The sequence below is a fragment of the Pimephales promelas genome, chromosome 19 (genome assembly GCF_988280905.1).
Source record: "Pimephales promelas chromosome 19, fPimPro1.hap1.1, whole genome shotgun sequence".
Lineage (NCBI taxonomy): Eukaryota > Metazoa > Chordata > Actinopteri > Cypriniformes > Leuciscidae > Pimephales > Pimephales promelas.
In genome coordinates, this window is record NC_142787.1 from 7,536,487 (window position 1) to 7,558,713 (window position 22,227).

The 22,227-nt window shown below is 37.3% G+C and overlaps 1 protein-coding gene across 1 annotated transcript in view; it reads right to left on the reverse strand.

The window, feature by feature from the left end:
• The window catches only part of kif4 (kinesin family member 4), a 148,334-nt gene that overhangs the window by 22,873 nt on the left and 103,234 nt on the right, over positions 1-22,227 (reverse strand). Inside the window, exons 23-28 of the mRNA XM_039650266.2 lie at positions 14,131-14,260; positions 11,663-11,833; positions 11,366-11,467; positions 6,483-6,560; positions 6,252-6,344; positions 5,996-6,157 (exon numbers count right to left, since the gene is read on the reverse strand). Coding sequence (XP_039506200.1) covers positions 5,996-6,157; positions 6,252-6,344; positions 6,483-6,560; positions 11,366-11,467; positions 11,663-11,833; positions 14,131-14,260 — 736 coding nt within the window. The remainder of the gene's footprint in view (positions 1-5,995; positions 6,158-6,251; positions 6,345-6,482; positions 6,561-11,365; positions 11,468-11,662; positions 11,834-14,130; positions 14,261-22,227) is intronic.

Below are 22,227 nucleotides of genomic sequence, written 5' to 3' on the forward strand. Positions count from 1 at the left end.
TGTAATCGCAAGAGCTGCGATTATACTGGTCACGTGACACGCGAGAGAAAAGCAGTCTGCAAGATAAAGCATCAACTTCCCACGCTACGCGGTCTGACGTTCAGAAAAGAACAGTTTATTGTGTTATTTATTCTCTCCTCTCCTCAACAATCCTGGATCGATTCAGAGAATTTCAGAATCGAGTATGAGCTTATAGTTTTTAAACACAGATGCGTGATGACGCTGCGCGTGCTTCAGAAACGAACCGTGTTCTGAATCTGCTTGCTTCTATTTTCTCTCTCTCTCGCTCTCTCTCTTCCTCACTCACACACACGACACCGCTCGAACCTTCCAAAACATAGTAACGTTATTTCATAAAGTTCGGGATTGAACCGAATTACAAGGACATTCGCGGGCTTCATTGAACAGGTTTTGCCGCTTTGCTTGATGTTATAACGTTACTCTTGCAGTGCGCGTTCTCTCCCGCGGGAATTTTCTTTACAAATGCTTCAGTTCACAGAGGCATTATTTATGTCTTTTGGAATGCAGTTGGCTTGTATATTAAAACCATGAAAATCACTGAGAAGGCTGCTTTCATTTTAAAATAATAACGCGTGCTTTGTGAAGAGCGCTCGTGCATGCGGCCGTGAGCGACTCATTGGTAAATGTACTTGGATGTCAAAATGCTTTTATGACGCGAAATTAATGTAAACGCGGTCAGTTATATCTTAAACCAACAGGACAAACCACATTTACAATTTCAAAAGAGATATATGCATTAGTGTGAATGCAGCTTATCATATCTAAACTGAGGGGAAATCACTCCAGCTCTTGAATGAAAAACATTCAGACAGCCTACTTTTAAATACAGAGACCACTCTTTCTTTATTGCTTGTAATGTTTTTTTTTTTGTTTCTCTTTATTTACTAGCTTTTATATTTTTAAGCTATATTATTTTATATAGCCTATTTAAAATTCTTAACATGTAATTGCTTTAATTAAATGTTTTTTTTATATTTATTTTTTAAAGTATGTGTTTTTACACATGTAATTAAATACATATTTTAAGAGTTATTAAGATTAATTAATAAGAAAAAAAGTAGATCGAATCATGAGCTATCTAAAGATTCCCATCCATACTGTACAATGATTTATTGCTTGTCTTTGTCGACTAATACAGAAGGTAAATAACTTTTTTTTTAAATCGCATATTAAATCGCAATCGCAATATTGGCTAAAAAAAATCGCAATTAGATTATTTTCCAAAATCGTTCAGCCCTAGACCGGACGGACCTTTCTGTTGACAGTTGAGAGAGACCAGATCAACCGCGGGATATTTAACAAAAAAATATCGCGAAATTCAGTGCGGTCAATATGACCAAAATAGGTAAATATGTTCATTTTTTTTTTTTTGCCTTACGTTTACGTAACTTAATTTATATGAAAAGCATTTTAAATGAAAATACAGACAATTTTAGGAAAAGCATTTTATTTATTTTTTTCAACAAAGTTATTGTAGATATAAAATTCAAAACGGTCAAAATGACCGTTGTGGCCGTTCTAGTGTTAAAGATAAAGCGTCAGTTGTATGACGTGTCTTAGGTTCTGTCCATTGTGACAGATCGTTGCGCCTCGGTTCAAGTAAACAGATCATGTCACTTTTTATTTAAAGATACAGTCCAACTTACCGAAAGGTATATATACTTATAGATAATAACGATCAATCAGTGTTTTCAAACACAGAAAGAGGTCAATAACACTGCAGGAGAACAGTTGTGTCACAAAACGTTACATTTACCTCAGGAAAGCCATTTAATGATGGCATTATGTGAGATGTATTTTTTTTTCTTCAGAAACAATAGCATGCAAACTGTAGCCTACCAAATATTTATTCAAATGAGTCAATATTGAATTAAGACTGAAATCAAATCCAAGAATTTAATTGAATTATAGACACAGTAGCCTACCAATCATTGTAACATGTAAACATTGTAACATGTTGTCACTAAACTTCACAAATCACAATTACACATTGTGATGCAAGTTGTTATTTTTTTAGACACCCACAATTAGGGCTGCACGTTTTCAAGTTTTTCATTAACCGTTAACCGAGGCCCTTATCGGTTAATACTCGGTTAACCATGTGCGCGCCGCAACCTCGAGATACAGAGTTCATTTTTAACACCTTTAATAACTAGTTGGAGCCCATTTGAAACGAAATTAATTTATAGAAATAAAACGCATTGGTAAGTTCAGAGCAATTAAAGTAGGCGCGTTTCCATCACCCTTCAAACTGAAATTGCCAATGGAAAATACGCACATTGGCAACACGTCCATTTCGCAAAAACTCCGTGTCCACAAATAATAATAATAATCATCATTATTGTAACATTTTATTAGGCTGCATATGTAGAAGACGCTTTTATCCAAAAAAGGAACAAAGCACAAATAAACACAATATTTTGACGCATATCCAGTGTGTGTGCTTAATGTGGAGGCTGCGAGACGCCCATGTCAGGGTCGGCGCTATGGTGGAGAATTCGAGGGCCGTGCCCCCCCTAGCGCTCATTGATGCCCCTCCTACCACAGTTTCTAAATCATAAATCAGATGTAGGCTATACAATACCAAATGTTCAGCAATCTATTTAAATAGTACATTGTGTTTAATTTGTCGTCTAATTGGATCTACTATGTGTTGGTGCCAAGAATTTTCACATGAAGAAATAGATACATCCAATCCGACTTTTCATTGTAATTGCTGTAGTGGTCCAGTGGTAGAACCTTAGACTAGCGTGCAAGAGATTTTGGGTTCTAACCCACACTTGTATAATTATTTTTTTTCCCCATCATTAAAACCGATTATGTTTATCAGTGGTTGTCAAGCAGGGACATGTTTGAGTGCATTTTACTTTGGATTTCACCGGTACGAATAGAGATTTCGCCGCAACAGATCAAGCGCGCGTCTGTGTGAAGATGTTTATTGTGGCAGCGCGAGCCACAAGAGAACACTTCAGCACCACAGATCGAGTCACCGAGCACTTTGATCATTTGATTTAAAAACCAACACATTTCAGCGTGCTATATCGCCTCTTATTTAACAAATGAATGCTCTGCTAAGTAACCGGATATGTTTTATTTATTTGTATTGGTACATCCGTGCCGCGAGATGTATAAAAGTGCTGGGACAACATCGACCCTGGCAAAAAGTGGTGGGGAAATTCGCAAATAATAATTATAAATAATAATTATAATAATAAAAGGTGTTTCGTTTTTTTTTTTTGCGTCAAAATATTTCTTAAACGGCAGTGCTTTAAATGTCCAATTTAAAATGAACAAATTCGAATCGAAAGCCAATATCTTCTGACTATGTAATTATGTAGCCTAGCTAATTATGTATTTCTCTCTAAAGGTGCATCCGGGGATGGAGATTTGTTTTTAGCATTTAGAAAACAATAGTTGAAGAGTTCAGATGCAAAAGCCTCTAAGTGCCATTTGAAATTTTCTTCTAGAATGATAATTTTTGTGGTTTCATTTAAATGGCAATGATAATTACCTATTAATTGTTATTTAAGTGAAATTACTGAACTTAAATATACAAGTTTGATAAAAATCATCATTAAAGAAGGAAATTTTAAATGGCATTTAGAGGCTTTTGCATCTGAACTCTTCAGTTTATTAATAAACAATTAATGCCTCGTTATTTTATATTATTTTATTATCAGACACATTTATTATATCTTATAAATCTATAAATCCCCTTTCTGTAGGCTGTGGTTACGGCTCTTCTCATTCAGCACTGCGGGGAAAATATAATTTCCAGGTTCTAATTTGGCCTCAGAAAACCAGTAAAATCTTTTTTTTTTTTCCATATTCATTTGTCAAATATTTTAAATGTTTAAAGAAAAAAAATAAAAAATAAAACAAAAATAAAACAAATATCTGAAAATACGTCGATATATAGCCTATATATTTTTGCGCAGCATTTGATGTAGTCCTACAGTTCAAATGAACATTTTGGTGTTCAACTTTGCGTTTTACAAAATACAACAACCGTTCATTTTTCGTTATGCAATTAGGCCTACGGATTAAATAAGGGGAAACGGATGAACACAAAAGTACACTGACCGGACATATACGAGGCAGAGTTCTTTTTTAAAATTCATAAAAGATACAAGGAATAGCCTACTAGACAAAACCTCAAAGAAATACCACAATCAAGACCTCGGAGCAGAAATGAGGGAGAAACACAGAAACTCTGTGACTTTCCCTGCCATTAATGCTTGGATGACACACCACGTCTCCTTCCATAAATAATAATAATGTCTAGTGCGGTGGCTGTGATATACCAACGTCCGTTGCCCTTATTTTTGGAATGTCTAATCGCGAAAGGAAAAAAAAATGTTTTAGTCGCATAACACCGTTATAGAAACGCTGTCATTTCCTAATATATTTTTATCGACAATCAGAAAAAAACGCAAAAGTTTTGTACAAATATGTATTGACGCCACTTAACCGAGCAAAAAGGTTTCACTCGGTTATGCAATTTTAAACGGTTAATCGGTTAACCATGGAGACCCCTACCCACAATGCATCTGTTTTTCTTGAGCAATTAAAATATTGTGATAATACCGTATACCATGATAAAAGCTCAATCAATTAATTGCAGCATGAAAATTTGATACCGGCACATGCCTAGTTGTCACAATACCAAAATTATTGTTTCGATACCGAAACCAATTAAGAATCGAGATTGATACTTTTTCGATACTTTCCTGAAAAGGAAAGTATTTCTTACAGGGCGTTTCACATGCACCTCGTTTGCGTAGGTCTGTGCTCTTTAAATGCTGTAATAACCCAACATAAATAAATCACTGACAAACATGCACATGCTCTGATTATAATCATATAGCCTATCGATCATTTTAGCTGAAGTTTTGAATGCTTTATTTTAGCAGCTTGCAAATAATTTATGCTATGAAAGTTAGGCTGAAAGTTGTACAGCTAATACAAAAATAAATAAAACATCTCCAGTTAAATAGCAGATAATACATTTATTTCGCTATTAAATAAGAGATCTAGCGCTAAAATCTGTTGTTTTTAAATCAAGAGGAGCGCTCTTTTTCACTGCTATCAGTTGCATGGGCTTTTACGGCTCGCGCACCGTCTTCATTCGGACGCGCTTCATTCTATCACCTTGCAGAGTTGCACGATTGTGTACAGGCTGCTGGATGAACTTGCAAAGTATAACTAACTATCAGACCGGTCCTCGCGGCCTCGAAACACTACCGGCCCACCGGGAAAAGTCCTGAATCTCCGGATTGCCACTCTGCTATTGAGTATCATTTAAATGATTTAAACCCAGCTATTTTTTAAAACGTGGGTTGTTGTGACTGACGTAATTTCTAAAAAGCTGACAGTTCATCACGATCTCTTATCAATGAAGCTTTCATAATATATACACTTAGTTTGTTATAATTAGAGGATTTGCCAACATACAGAAATTCAGCACTGAACAAAAAGTCCGTTTTGAGCAGCGAGGGAAGTCTATCGTAAATGCTTCTGATTGGCCTTTGCGTTCAAGAAAACAACACACATGTCTGTGATTGGCTACATCGCTCAACGTTTTATTCTCCCTCAACCCGCACACACAGAGTGTATTACCGCCCGCGCTTGGCGCTTCCTCTTTTGACGCATTAAAAAACACAATTTTAGAGTATTTTTCATTTCAGTCATTTCAAGTAAATAGGCACAAGTCCGAGTCAAGTCTAAAGTCACAAGGAGCAAGTCTAAAGTCAAGTCGAGTCTTTTCAGACATCTAGCCAAGTAAGTCTCAAGTCCAGAAAATTGCGACTCGAGTCTGGTTATATGACTAAAGTCTCCCACCTCTGATATATATATGTATATTGAATTATAGAAAGAGAGAGAGAGAGAGAGAGAGAGAGAGAGAGAGAGAGAGAGAGAGAGAGAGAGAGAATGAATATTTATGACAGTCTAAATATCCCAATCACAAACTCACCCCATTCACTTTCGACTTCTTGGAGCCTCGTCGTGTTCTGTCATTTTTTTCGGGACGCCACTCGTCCTCTTCTTTCTCAGACTCTGATGGAGAGATGAGTTCATCAAGATCTATGGGCTCTTGCAGACGTGCCCGAGCAGTGGAGTGGCTTTTGGCTTTAGGCTAGATGTAGGGGAGGGGAAAGACTGATCAGAATAGACCTCTAAATCCTTTTTTTTTCCCTCTCCATTTTTTTTTTTTTTAAATGCCGGTTTACCTTAGGTGGAACATATTCAAAAGATGTATCAGGTGACTCATTCACAGAAGAAAGGACTTTCTTTGCACTGGTCAGCTGAGCCAGAAGTAATTTCTGTGGAGAAAATCCCCCAAAACAAAAGATTTCAGGGTTCAAAAATTAGCAGGCACAACTTATGGAAAACTCAATCGTGAAATTCAGTTCCCAGTGTGCTAAGTTATGGTATGAATTTGTGAGCGAAAAGGCTTTTACCTGCTTGTATTGTTCATTTTCATTCTTAAGTTTTTGGTTCTGATCATCGAGTTCTCGAAGTTTTCCAATTTCCTCTTCCTGTGACAGAAAGCAGACCATACATTTATATTTTTAAATATTCACTATTTTATTTGCTGAATAGAGGTCATGTCTAATATGTAATTAGGTTTTATTGCACACACTTAATGTCAATGACTGCACATTATATTTTACATACTGCACAATGAAACTACCAAAACTCATAATCATTTTTAGTACAGAGTGAGAGTTAACATTGACAGTGCTGAGATCAACACCCGAGTTCCCATTCTCAGAGTTCATAAGTTTAGGGTCTCTGTTTAACAGTTCTGTCTAATAAATTGTTAGAACTGGTAAATAAAGTAAACCGTATACAAAAAGCATTGGAAAGGAAAAAAGAAAGGAAAACACTTTAATACTTTCTCATCTACCATTAGCATTCTGCAAATATGCATTTATTTACCTGGATGAATCTAGCTGTGAGAAATTCTGAATGATGCATTTGTAAACTGCATAAAAATTAGGGGTGGGAATTGGCAACAATGTGACAATTCGATAGTATCACGATATTTGGGCCACGATTCAATATTATTGCGATTCTCAATATATTGCGATACAAGCAATATATTGCAATTCATGTTCCCCATATTATTAAAAGACATCACAAAAAATGAGCAAAATAAGACTGCTCAACTCACTTTAATTAAATGTCACATTTAATTCTGTAAACATTATCTTCTACACATGAACTGAAGTGAAAAAACTTGTTCTTCAACATTCAGGACACAGGACAGGACGTAATTATTCTCTGAATAGGAGACCTCTCATATGAATGTTGAGCTCCAGGCTTGCTACGATAGTCGGTGTTACGTGTTAAGTCGCAACACCAGTTTCATCACTTGCCCACCGCAGCAACGCAAGAACAAACTTTTTTTTTTAACGCAATTACGCTGTATCCGTTCAATCCTGTCTGTATTACACACACACACACACACACACACACACACACACACACAACCTACAGAACAAACTGTTCTTTTAACGCAATTACACAGTATCCGTTCAATCCTGCCTCTATAGGGCTTGGGCACCGCGTTGCATTCTGGGACCTGGCGGCCATGTTGACAGCTTCGCAAATGTAAACATACCAGCAAGTCGAACGAGGATAAGCAGCTGAGTTGGGAGAAAGACAATAAAAAAGATGTTAAAATCCCTAGAAGGATGCAGAATTTATCAGGATATGTTTAGAGAAACCAGGGACCGGTATGTGGATAAACAAGCACTTTTAACAGGTTGGATCCATTTGAAATTTCCAACAAACAGTGGGAGCACAGTACGTTACGCTAACTTTTTCCAGACAAAGGTAAACTGCGCTCCACCTAGCTGCTAGTTTAGTAACAGTTATAGTGCTAACAACCATTCACATATGTAACATACTTTTAACTATGCGTTTCAAAAGTGTAGTTAATAACGTTAGCTGTTTTAAGCAGAACTTTAGTAAGCAAAACGATGCTTAAAACAAGAGGGTAGCAACAGGACAACAGAGACTGACAGGTCCGATTAAAGGGCTAATGCTAATGTTATGAGAATATTAAAATATGGGATATTTTACAGGAAAATACTAAAATGGGAAGACAGCAGGAAAAGAGCTCAAGTACGTGACAAACCCGGAAAAAAACGGTTACTATAACGGTTACTATACTATAACAGATAGTAAAGGTTACTAACATCTAATATCTGTCTGGATTACTGTGTTCCCACTGTTTGCTGACTCTTAGTTGGAAATTTCATACGAATCCAAACCTTTAAAAGTGCCGGTTTAGTCCATATACCGGTTACTGGCTTCCCTATTTAACATATCCAGGTAAATTCCACAACCTTTTAGCGATTTTAACATCTTTTTCAGAGACCACGCATATTTTCAGAGACCACGCAAACTTACTTGCCGAGAATGATGACTGGTTAATTAGTCGTTTCAGGCTACACAGGTCAAGGATATCTCAGTCATCCATGAGTCGCATCATCCCAAATGTTCTTAATTGCATAATAGGGCTAATGCACCAATATATACAATTCCCCTATAACCTTGTCCATCAGTTGGAGGTGAAGCAAAGATTCTTTGCTATTGCAAACATGCCAAACGTAATTGGAGCAATTGATTGCACACACATTCGCATCAAGGCTGAATAGGAAAAACTATCATTCCATCAATGCGCAACTAATTTGTGACGCTAAATGTGCACTACTTAAAGGAACACTCTGACTTTTTGGGACTTTAGCCTATTCACCTTACCCCCCATAGTTAGATAAGTCCATACATACCTTTTTCATCTCCGTGCGTGCTATAAGTCTGTTTGACGCACCCACCGCTAGCCTAGCTTAGCACAAAGACTGGATGTGAATGGTTGCAGCTTTCATACTAATCCAAATGAGTGACAAAATAATGCAAACGTTTTCCTATTTACATGTTGTGGTTTGTATAGTCACAGAATGTACAAATATCAAGGCCATATGAGACACAGACATCTTTTAACCGTATAAATACTATATTTTCTGAAGCACTGCTACTTGGGCAGAGTGATAACCATCACCTGAGACGCACCGTGACGAGGAGCAGAGAGTTCGCTCAGTGTTGGAGTAAAGAGTCAGCAATTACTAACGTTAGATAGAAAAGCATAGTTTATCATGGGTGTTTGCTTTATTGTATGAGCTGTGACAATAAACAGGGGAGACCAGGTAATACAACCAAAAATTTATAAATATCACAGAACATGAATAAATTATTATTATTACAGGAATCAATATATTTTAAATGCAATTTATTAGCTGAACCAAATGTATTCAACAGTATATAATATAGCCTACAGTATAATTGCATTACTATAGGATAGAATAAGGGGAAAGTAATAGCACAAATTGTTTTTGCACAATGAACTCACAGCCTATCGTACCCTTTTGCACGCTCAAGTTCGTTATTTCCATGGTTATTTCAAATTTAGGCTACTAGGCGCGCCGCGCGCAGGGTGCAAGTTCAACGCGGTGAACGCGCTCGTTTTTTTCCAAGCGCGTCCGCGCCGCATCAAGATAAAAACATATTCATACCCTAATCATATAATAGTGTCACTAACGTTACATTAGATCTGGCTAATGGCACTGTTACAGTAGGTCATCTAAAAACATAACGGAACACTTACCTCAGCCGCAGGTGATCCACTTGTCCTGTGCTATCGATGGGATGGCCGTATCCTTCAGCACATTATGGTCCGTGTGGCAAATTCCATTTTTTCAAAATAGTCGTCCTCATTGAAATGTACCGAGCAAACATAATGCCCCCTTGATAATCTATTTAGGTGTGTTTGGATCAATATCCAGAGTAAGTAAGTTAACAATTTCTTCATCCAGTCAGCGTTTTTAGTTGGAATTCTGTGAAACATGGTATTACCTCCCCTGTTTACTGTCGCACCTATTTACAATAGAGCGAAAACCCATGACTGTAAACTACGCTTTACTATTTGGAAATTGCTGACTCTGTTACCCAGACTCTGAGCGAACTCTCCTCACCACGGCGTGTCTCCGGTGATGCGGTTCACTCCGCCAAAGTAGCAGTGCTTCGCCTTTAGAGAATAGTTCCCAGGTTTTATACGGTTAAAAGATGTCTGTGTCTCATTTGACTTTGTTATTTGTACACTCTGTGACTATACAAATCACAACATGTAAATAGAAAAACGTTTGCGTTATTTTGCCACTCATTTGGATTAGTATGAAAGCTGCAACCATTCACATCCAGTCTTTGTGCTAAGCTACGCTAGCGGTGGGTGCTTCAAACAGACTTATAGCACGCACGGAGATGAAAAGGGTATGTATGGACTTATCCAACTCTGGGGGGTAAGGTGAATAGGCTAAAGTCCCAAAAAGTCGGAGTGTTCCTTTAATGTAGAAGCCCGCTGGCCGGGTGGTACTCATGATAGTTTAATTCGTCGGAGCAGCTCAACAATTTGAACACGAGACGACTAGCGTGCTGTTTTCAGTGCTGCAGGCATTGCAGCAGTGTAACTATATTGGGCAACTCTTAAAGTGACAGCAGTCTAATATTCATGCTGCCGTCTCTATAATAACACTAATCAAACAAAAAATGACAATAAAAAAATTTCACTTGCTCTTGACTGAATAACTTTAACTATATTTGTAATGTATATTTTATTTATAAAGTGCAGTATTATTTTACATTTGATTACACTTTCTGTAGCTGAATACCTGAAAACACTATTTTAATCGTATCTTTGTTCAGTTGTATCTAAACAAACCACCGGCACAACCACAGGCAAACGATCTGAACAACCACAGGCAAACGTTCCTTGCGCAAGTTTTCTTTAGCTTGTTGATTTTTGTTCAAGACTTTCAGCTACAATTAAATGTTTTGCAATAAGACGAAATGTGAATGTTATCTAAGGGTATCTTTATTTAACTTTATTCAAATCGGAAAATCAAAAATCGATAAGCCGAATCGAAATTGTTAAAATTCAAGCGATACCCAACCCTAGTGGCCACTATGTTGTATTCATGTCAAATCACCTAGTACCAGTAAGTAAAATTAACATTACCTTGTCTTGAAAAAAAATTATTCACAGTGCACACAGACTTACCAGATTACTGGGTGCACTGTTGCAGTGTTTACTTCCTTTTTTACCACCCATATTTTTTAACCATTTCACTTTGATCTTTAAATTAGAGTGTGATATATACCGGCTTTAAATTGGCCACCCATCACCCATATCCATCAGCAAAAAGTCAAATTAAAACAAAAGATTTTGTTGACAGCTACAAGAGAATACATATAATATATAGAGAGTTGGAGACATTCACACCTGAAACTTTAGACGCTGCATTAGCTCCTGCTCCCGTTTGGAAAGCTCCTCCCGCTCCTGTGCCACAGGCTTACTCTGGAGCTGACCGAGGAGATACAGCACCTGGACACAAGAAAAATATAAAACTTAAGTGTAAAAATAATAATTAAACTTAAGCAGAAAATCTACTTGCTATTAAATGTCAAAGCTAATTAATTTATATTTATACAAAATTAACTTATTTTCAACTAATTCTTTGCCTTTATTACTATGAAAATAGCAGTTAAAAAACTATGAGGAGCTTCTATGAAAGCAGACCTTCTCCTGGTGTCTCTGCTCCATTTCTACCCGGTGACTCTGGTGCTCCATGTCCATGGCAGACATGAGTTTGCGTTCATCACACAAGATCTTCTGCATGTCTAGCAGGTTAGCCTTTTCCTGCTTCAGTTCACTCTCCAGCTTGGCATTGGTGGTCTTGGAGACTACAACCTGAAACAGGTGCAAGGAAATTAGCTTACCCTCAATCGGGTCATGGGGTCTATACAACCCCAATCGACTTTTACTTAATAAAAAAAAAAAGTTCCCTTCATCTCAGTGGAATAAGATTTTGTGACTTTCAATACATTATCTATCCATCTATACACAAACACAAAAACTGGGCTTGATTCGGTTGTTCTGAAGGTATGTAAAAAAAAAATGTTTACACTTTTGGTCTTCCTGGTCAATACAAAAAAAAATGGCATAAATCTGTAAATTTTTGAAAAAACAAACAAACAAAAAAAACAATATACTGACTTATAAAATGATTACTTGTATACAGTCTGGAAAACTTTTCGACTTGTTGAGACTGTTTTCCAAAGATGGCTGCTGCCTGTTTACACGAAGTGCACTGTCTTTATAAAATATCTTTTTATTAAACGGTCTGTAGTCTTACAAAGTCCTCAATGCTTCGTTTTGCATGTAGGGATCCTCATTATGTTACTGTGTTAGTATGGGGCTATTTTGAGACTTGTTAGTGATATTAACTAGTGATTTCTCTTTACTTATTATATGCCCCCATATACTAGTGTATACGGCACGCTAAACAGTTTTTAGAGATAAAACTTTTTTTTTTTTTTACAATCACCATCCCACTCCCCACTACCATCATACTGCCCATATTGTGTAGGTAGATTTTTATTTCCATCCTTCCTCCTATTGTAACAATTGCCATTGTCAATCCTGTATAAAATAAAATATGATATAATAAGTTAATATAATATATCATGGTATATAATATAAGATAACCTTCCCCCTCATCTCATCAGTCCCTATCTTTTCCTTTTTTTTGTGTGTGTTATGTGTAATGTCTAAGGTGCATTAAAATAGGGAGTACAGTGCGAGAGTGTCTCAAATTGGGACAGAGATGCTGTCCCATTGAAACCACTTCTCGCCCGTCTTGCCTGCCTTGGTATTTGTGAGGTGTTTCCATATATACTTTTTCCAGTTTATTGCATAATCGGATATTTTTGAGAAGGACTGGATTGTTTTAATTATTTCTTGAGTAGATGTTAGGGGTTCTTGTATATATAGTAGGTTATCATCTGCATAGAGTGAGATTTTATGTGTTTGTTGTGGTGTTTCAATACCTTTGATTGCTGGGTTTTGACGGATAGCTGCTGCTAAAAGTTCAATAAAAACTTTGCATTAAAATAGGGAGTACAGTGCGAGAGTGTCTCAAATTGGGACAGAGATGCTGTCCCATTGAAACCACTTCTCGCCCGTCTTGCCTGCCTTGGTATTTGTGAGGTGTTTCCATATATACTTTTTCCAGTTTATTGCATAATCGGATATTTTTGAGAAGGACTGGATTGTTTTAATTATTTCTTGAGTAGATGTTAGGGGTTCTTGTATATATAGTAGGTTATCATCTGCATAGAGTGAGATTTTATGTGTTTGTTGTGGTGTTTCAATACCTTTGATTGCTGGGTTTTGACGGATAGCTGCTGCTAAAAGTTCAATAAAAATCGTGAATAGGGATGGAGAGAGTGGACATCCCTGCCTCGTCCCCCTGTGCAGTGTGAAGTTTTGTGATGTTAGTCCGTTCGTTGTGACTGTGATCGATGGTGATGTGTATAAAATCTTGATCCAGTTAATAAATGACTCTCCAAAGCCGAATTTTTGTAACGTGGTGAATAAAAATTTCCAGTTGACCCTGTCAAAAGCTTTTTCGGCGTCTAATGTGGCAATGAGAGTATCTTTCTGTTGTACTGATGAGTAGTGCATTAAATTGTATAATCTGCAGGTATTATTAGATGCATGTCTACCTTTTATAAAGCATGTTCTGCTAAATAGTGGGTATAAGGTTGACCAAAAATGTTCGTAGAGATAAAACTCTTTAATAATACAAACCTCAGAGAACGGTCGACTAGGTACCAATGTGTAATTAGACCAAAGGTTCATTTTGCGCGGAGTTCTCCTTTAATTATTTGAATCAGGTGTGCCATTTCAGGGTTAAAACAGAAACATGGCCTGTCAGGGGGTCACTGCAGGAGAGGTTGAGAACCATTTATTTAAATAATCTTATAAATGCACTTAACGCATATTCGTATCGTTAATCAAATTGCATTGTGTATCGCCTTGAATCAAATCATTCTGAATTTGCAAAAATCATTCTTTAATCGAAATCCTATAAATTGTGAATCCAATCGATGTCTACCTAAAGATTCACAGTCCTAGTGCAAACACAGCAGCTTCAGTGCTTGGACCACTAAAAATCCTCAAATGTGAGAAAATGTTGCCTTTACCTCAGCCATGAGGACCTTCAGTGCGCTCTTGGCCTCTAGGATGGTTGTGATAGAATCCCAGCGCTGTTTCATTCGCCCCTCATTATCCGCATCCAGAACCTTCTGCTGCAGGTCAGCTATCTGAGCACTCCTGAAAGAGTTTTAAGAAATACACACAGAGAATATGAAAGTTTACACACCCGTTACAACTGCAGCTTTTTGAAAGGCCCCTAAAGTTTCTGTACGTACTAATAATGTCCTTTCATTATTAAAGGACAACTCCGGTGCAAAATGCAGAGTTTTTTTTTACATTTTGAAAACAAAACAAAATTTGTTTTCATGATTGCCGGATGTAAATAGTTTTATCTCTAAAAACAGTTTAGCCTATAACGCTAGTATAACGCTAGTATATAGGGCATAGAGTAAGGAAAAATAAAAACAGCTTGTTATTACCACTAACAAGGCTCAAAATAGCCCCACACTAACACGACAGCATAATAAGGATCCCTACATTCAAACCAAAGCATTGAGAACTTTGTCAGTGTCCATACAGTTTAATAAGAAGATATTTTATACATACAGTCAACTTCGCAAATACAGCAAGAAGCCATCTTTGAAAAATAGTCTCTACCAGTCGATCTACGAACGCTGATCCACGTGCGCTGGTGAGATGTGAATAAGGTGATAAAGTGAGCGCGAACAGTAGGCTACATGTACATATTGAAGAGAAGAAAACGGTTTGTGTTTGTTTTTGTTCCGGAAACAACGGACCATATGAGATTCTGCACAGATTCTGCACAGTGTGGGTATAAGTATGTGTGTGTGCAAGTTACGCTCAGTGCAGCTTCTAGGTCTCCAATGTCAATTTTTTTTTAAATAGGTGAAATGTTTGTCGCTGTTATTGGAGTTGTCATAAAGAATAGATCGTCTTGTAGTACTGCAGAGCTTTATCAATATGTTTATGCGTTATGCTAACAAACAATAACTGACTGGGTCGGTCATCTGACCAATCACCGTCACGCAAAGGAGTGGTTTGGAAAAATGAGTCGTTGTACGAAACATTTGGGAGTCGGTGAGCATATCAGTTAAAAATAAATGCCTATTATAAGACAAATAAAGTGTTTTTTATCCTTGCATGCATGTTAAACTGTTTTTGGGAACTCCTAAAACAAAAATAGGAACATTTCAAATGCTATGATAAGGGCTCTTTAAAGAATATTTTAGTAAAAAAAAATAAATAAAAAATAAACAACAAAAGTTATTTAACATTCATTAAGGATTTGGTCTCAATTTCGTTTAGCATTAGACCTTAAAGATCCTTGTACTATAGTGCCTGTCTTTTGCAATATATAATTTCCACCCTCTTAAATGGATGGGGCTTTTAACATTTGGAGGGAACATGGCCAGGCTACAGTTGGTCAACTACACATAGATAACAATTTTGCATCCTCTACACAAAAGTGAAAAAAATTGTACGGTAAATGTTTGTAAATATTGATTAAAATCTGTAAAATCTTGGCCGAATACACTCAGCTTTACATGCTAGGCACACCCTCATTCAATTCATTGTATTGCAGAGTCCATTGGTCTAAAACTAAATATTTGCTGATCTTGACCCAACCTGCCTTTTCTGCACAACTGAACCAGCAATGTTATCACATTCTTTCTGGTTTTGTGTGAACCTGTCTGTTGTTTTTTGGGGGAGTCTTCAGGTGCTTTTCTGTTCTTGTTTCTTTACCAATAGACCTCAACCCCTAAACAGTATTGTTTGGTATCTTGCCAAAATCTGTTGAATTAAACACATTGTAGGCTGACAGTGTAGCCTTTGCAAACTCTATTGTCTAGGTGACTTATTCTTATGAATTGGAAGACAGCAGGTCACCCTTCTACCCGCCAATGGGTTTGACACACACACATCTAAAATTATTTATACAACACTCACTGTGTTTGACCCGCTTTCGCCTTCAGAACTGCTTTAATTGTACGGGGCATTGATTCAACAAGGCGCTGAAAGCATTCTTTAGAAATGTTGGCCCATATTGTTAGGATAGCATCATGCAATTGATGGAGATTTTTGGGACGCACATTCAGGGCACGAAGCTCCCGTTCCACCACATCCCAAAGATGCTTTATTGGGTTGAGATCTGGTGACTGTGGGGGCCATTTTAGTACAGTGAACACAGTGGGTCTCATTCATGAAACACGAGCAGAACGAATTTGTGTGTAAAGTGGTTTTGGCGTAAATTTTCGGATTCATTAAAATGTTCGTATTTTCCAAATGTTAGTTGGTACGAAAGAAATCTACACCTGCTCCCAGCCACGCGTAAATGGTGCGCTTAACATCCGAACGTTTTGCTCATTAATAAGGCTGCATTTTAATTCACCTTAATCAGGTACAAATTTTTACAGCATTTTGAAAAAAAATATGATATATAGTAGGCTAATTATATACATACAGGTTTTTCTTTTTACTTTTATTATGAGAGCCAGTAATAGCATCTGCAAACGGAACACTTTAATCAAATAATTAATTGCTTTCAATAGGGCTGGGCAAATAGCCCCTTAATTGTTACGGAAATCGTTTCCCATAAAATGACCAAAATCAGGCATAACAAGGATGGCTGATATAGCTCTTTTGCAAGATTTGGCAGATAGAGCGCTGCGCAAAAGGCATATTTTCAAAGACCGCGCAGACTTACTTGCCGAGAATGATGACTGGTTAATTAGTCGTTTCAGGCTACACAGGTCAAGGATATCTCAGTCATCCATGAGTCGCATCAACCCAAATGTTCTTGATTGCATAATAGGGCTAATGCACCAATATATATATAATTCCCCTATAACCTTGTCCATCAGTTGGAGGTGAAGCAAAGATTCTTTGCTATTGCAAACATGCCAAACGTAATTGGAGCAATTGATTGCACACACATTCGCATCAAGGCTGAATAGGAAAAACTATCATTCCATCAATGCGCAACTAATTTGTGACGCTAAATGTGCACTACTTAATGTAGTAGCCCGCTGGCTGGGTGGTACTCATGATAGTTTTCATTCTTCGGAGCAGTTCAGTTGCTAGACGTCTGGACAGTGGTGCAGTCACAGACGGATGGCTAATTGGTATGTACAATCTTATTTGTTCACAAAGTTTGACAAGTATTTGACACTTTCCCTCCCCTACACTCAGGTGACAATGGTTATCCCCTGACACCATGGCTTATTATGACCCCATTGATAAATCCCCAAAGCCGGCAGGAAATGGCATACAATGAAGCACACACAAAATCTCGGTCAGTTATTGAACGCACAAACAGCTTCTTAAAGGGGCGCTGGCAGTGTTTGGACACATCACTGCTATGTGGTACACTGCTATCCAGACCAGGAAAGGTTTGCAAAATAATATTGGCCTGCTCCGTTCTACACAACATTGCCATGCAACATGGTCTGCCAGACCCAGAGGATATAATTGGACCTGATCAAGGTATGGTGCCTCCAAGGTTGCCTATCCGACACATAGACATACCTCTTGCTGCAATTGCAAAGCGTCAGGAACTGATTCTACGTTTCTAAAAGTATGTATGCATCAAAAAGCAAACGCACAAAATAGTTTCAGTAAACTTTATTTCTTATATTTAATAGCATCACATATTTCTCGTAGGCTTACATTTATTTCTTTTAATGTGTCATTTATTGCCAGCACCGCTTCATAAATTTTGTCTTGCTTATCCAACAATTCCTGACTTAAAGCCGTCTTCTGTGCAGAAGCAACACTGCGGGATGCTGCTGGATATACCGGTTCAGGGGCCGGTAGATGAACGGATCCGGTTGCTGCTTCAGTGGTCTCATGGGTGGACACACTTGGCATTTGTCTGTCTTTATAAAAAAGTAAAATCGGCTCAAATGTAAACTGCTTTGTTTATTTCCTCTAAAATTATATATTTTTTTATTTTACCATGTGAGCTGGCCCCAAAGAAAATATGAAATCTAGCTGATTATGCTGAAGTGCTTTCCTGCAAAGGGGTTTCATCACTGTCACCATCGGGAATTATACCTGACAGAGAGGTTTCGCCAATTATGCTAATGATGTGTTCGTCGGATGTAGATATGCTCGATGATGATGATGGTGGTCCTCCTCCAGTTTGAATTCGATTTTTTCTAAATGAACTAATTCGTTTTTTGCAGTAAAGCTTCATGTCGAACCATTTTCTTTTCACCTCTGGGACTGTTCGATTAATAGATGAAACTCCATTAACTGCATCTGTAATTTCCTGCCAAGCTTCCTTTTTTTAGGACCTGATATGCCACTATGGACGCTTGAAAATAAAATGTTGCGTTTCGAATGAACTTCTGACAATAAAGCTTCAATTTCTGCATCTGAGAAATTTTTCTTTTTCGTTCGCTTTTGAGAAGACATGTTGAAATCCTTTGTTTGGTGTCATAATATGATGCCCATATATAGTTGTCAGTCGAATTTAATGGGCGGGATTTATGGTAAATGTTTCATGAATGAGACCCACCGTCATGTTCAAGAAACCAATTCGAGCTTTGTGACATGGTGCATTACCCTGCTGGAAGAAGCCATCAGAGGATGGGTACATGGTGGCCATAAAGGGATGGACATGGTCAGAAACATTGCTCAGGTAGGCCATGGCATTTAAACCATGCCCAATTGACACTTAAAGGGTTATTTCACCCAAAAATGAAAATTAAGTCATTAATTACTCACCCCCATGCTGTTCCAACCCCGTAAGACCTTCGTTCATCTTCGGAACACAAATAAAGATATTTTTGATTGAATCTGAGAGCTGGATCAGTCCTACATAGAATGCCTAAGGGACTGGCTCTTGCCCGCCCATAAAGTCATTAAAGAAAAGGTTTAAATATTCCATGTGCCTACAGTGGCTCAATTATAAGTTTATCAAGCAACGAGACTACTTTTTGTGCGAAAAAAACATAAATAACGGCTTTATTCGACTATTCTATTACTTCCTTATGGGCGCATGCGCGAGAACTGAGACGAGGACGTTCTCCTTCGACTACTTTTTGTTACCGGCTGCTCACCGCTCAGGAGTATTACCGCCACCTACCGTATAAAATGATGATCCATATATAAGGTGCTCCGGATTATAAGGAACACTGTCGTTTTTTTGAGAAGATTAAAGGCTTTTAAGTGCACCTTATAGTGCGGAAAATACGCTAATTGAAAAGCGTATGTACAGCGCGCATCTTCCTCTGCTTGTAAACAGAAAGTTTTGCGCCTCCAGCTATATCAGCACATCATCTTATACGGTAGGTGGCGGTAATACTCCTGAGCGGTGAGCTGCCGGTAAAAGAAGTAGTCGAAGGAGAACGTCCTCGTCTCAGTTCTCGCGCATGCACCCATAAGGAAGTAATGGAATAGTCGAATAAAGTCGTTATTTATGTTTTTTTCGCACAAAAAGTATTCTTGTCGCTTGATAAACTTATAATTGAGCCGCTGTAGGCACATGGAATATTTAAACCTTTTCTTTAATGACTTTATGGGCCATCAAGAGCCAGTCCCTTAGGCATTCTATGTAGGACTGATCCAGCTCTCAGATTCAATCAAAAATATCTTTATTTGTGTTCCGAAGATGAACGAAGGTCTTACGGGGTTGGAACAGCATGGGGGTGAGTAATTTATGACTTAATTTTCATTTTTGGGTGAACCAACCCTTTAAGGGCCTAAACTGTGCCAAAAAAAACCATCCCCCACACCATTACACCACCACCACCAGGCTGCACAGAGGTAATAAGGCATGAAGGTTCTCATTCTGTTTACACCAAATTCTGACTCTACCATCTGAATGTCTCAACAGATATCGAGACTCAGACCAGGCAAATTTTAACAGTCTTCAACTGTCCAATTTTGGTGAGCTTGTGCAAATTGTAGCCTCTTTTTTTCTACTTGTAGTGGAGATGAGTGGTACCCGGTGGGGTCTTCTTTTCTTTTGTAGCCCATCCGCCTCAAGGTTGTGCTTCACAAATGCATGTCATGTGATTGGTTGATTAGATAATTCCATTAATGAGAAATTGAACAGGTGTTCCTAATAATCCTTTAGGTGACTGTATATTACTATATTCACGTTATTTTTACTTTCTGTCAGACCTAAGATGAACCAAATAAAAGCTAAAACAAAAATATAAACATTCATGAAAAACTAAACATATCAGGGGCCTGTTTCAGAAAGGAGGTTAAGTGAAAACTCTGAGTATGTTAACCCTGAAATGAGGGAAACTCTGGGTTTTCGGTTTCATAAAGGGAGGTATATCAAACCCGAAAAAGCAGAGTAAGTCAATCCTGTTTCTGAAAGAGAGGTAACTTATACTCAGAGTCAGTTACCATGGTAACTTACTCTGTGAACCTAACCTGGTCGGGAACAGGGGCCCGTTTCAATAAGGAGGTTCAACCAACTCTGAGTTAAAGCTTGAACTCAGAGTTGACTTAGCCTGAGATGGGAAACTCTGAGTTTTCGGTTACAGAACAGCTGAAATGAGTTAGTTCAATCAACTCTGAGTTGACTGACTCTGAGTAAAGCGCATGCACCACAGCTATAAAAAGCCATTATCAATGGAGCGCAGATATTATGAGTCACCATGGCAACAGCGCCAGATAAAAAGAGGTGTTGGGTATAATTAATTACCAAGTAATCTAAATATTGTAATTTAATTAAAGGGATTACTCTTAATTCTTCTTTAATTTAAAATAAAATATGACGCAATTACATTAAATAGGCTACTGCATAAACTATAGACCAATTCAGTATAAAACAAGTGGTATATTTTTAAATAACCTTCTCCCTCTACACACTTTGATCAATTCAAGAATAATTCATGCAATTGTATTGTTAATTTGAAAGCATTAAAAGTGCAGTTTCTTGTCTCTCCTCCTTGTATTAATCAAGTGGTTGAGGTTGATATAGAATTTAGTAATATGTAGACCAATACTTTCTAGAGATAGTAATTATTACATTAATCTAACTACACCGTTGAAGATGTCATTTGTTGTTAACAATTCATAACTATTTTAGAGTAACTGTTATAATATCAGAGGTGAAACTGGAAGAATGTTATTCAACCTAAAGTAGTCTACTATTACTTTGATAAATTTTTACTTAAGTAAAAGTAAAAATACCAGTCTAAAAAATCTACTCAAGTAAAAAGTAGTTAATTTAAAACATGAGTAAAAGTTGCTGAGTAACTTGTTTAACAGCGGGGGTGGGGTGGGGGTATCCCCCATGTGGGGTTGTAACGTATGAGAGTTTCACAGTATGAGAACCGTCTCAGAAAATATCACGGTTTATGGTATTAAACAATTGTTAAATATATAAACTGCATTATTAAATTACGGTTATTATTTTCATCAGTTAAAATGACAGTTAAATAAATTAAACATTTGTTCAATAAAACATAATATCAACTAACTAAAATAATTGATGATTATGATTGACATCTTATTTTTTATCATTAATAACTTATTAAATTTTATTACAATTTTTTCAATGATTTAATAGAAATATATTATCCAAAACAGTGGTAATCAAATAAAAGTTTAGCAAATGTTTTAATCCTTTTATTTTTTGGCAAAGTGCTGCAAAACAGATTTAGTCAATTAAACCATGGACAAACAATATATATTCCTTAAAGCAGTGGTTCTCAAAGTGGGGTCCGCGGACCCCTGGTGGTCCGCGAGCTAAAGCCAGGGGGTCCGCGAAATAATTTACAACCTAACGTTTTTTTCCATGCTATGAGTCATGTTTTCTTTATCATCTGAAAACATGCTGTTTATTCCTAAGTAACTTATATAAAGCATTTAACATAAAACAATACAAAGTAGACACTTAAAGTTTTCTATAGATAGATAATCTATGTCTTTGTGTCAAGTAGATTCGCTGCTGTTGATTTTGCGGGACGTGCGCCAGAAATGAGACAGAGATCGGCATGAACCCGCATCCGGTTCTTTTCTGTATTTTTAAAAGGCATGACATTTTGTAGTCATTTATAATGTAGCCTATACACAAATAAAAATGGACACTTTACCGTTTCGGATGATGCACTCTTGTCTTATCTATGACCATAAATAAGAGTATTCCTGTTTCCACT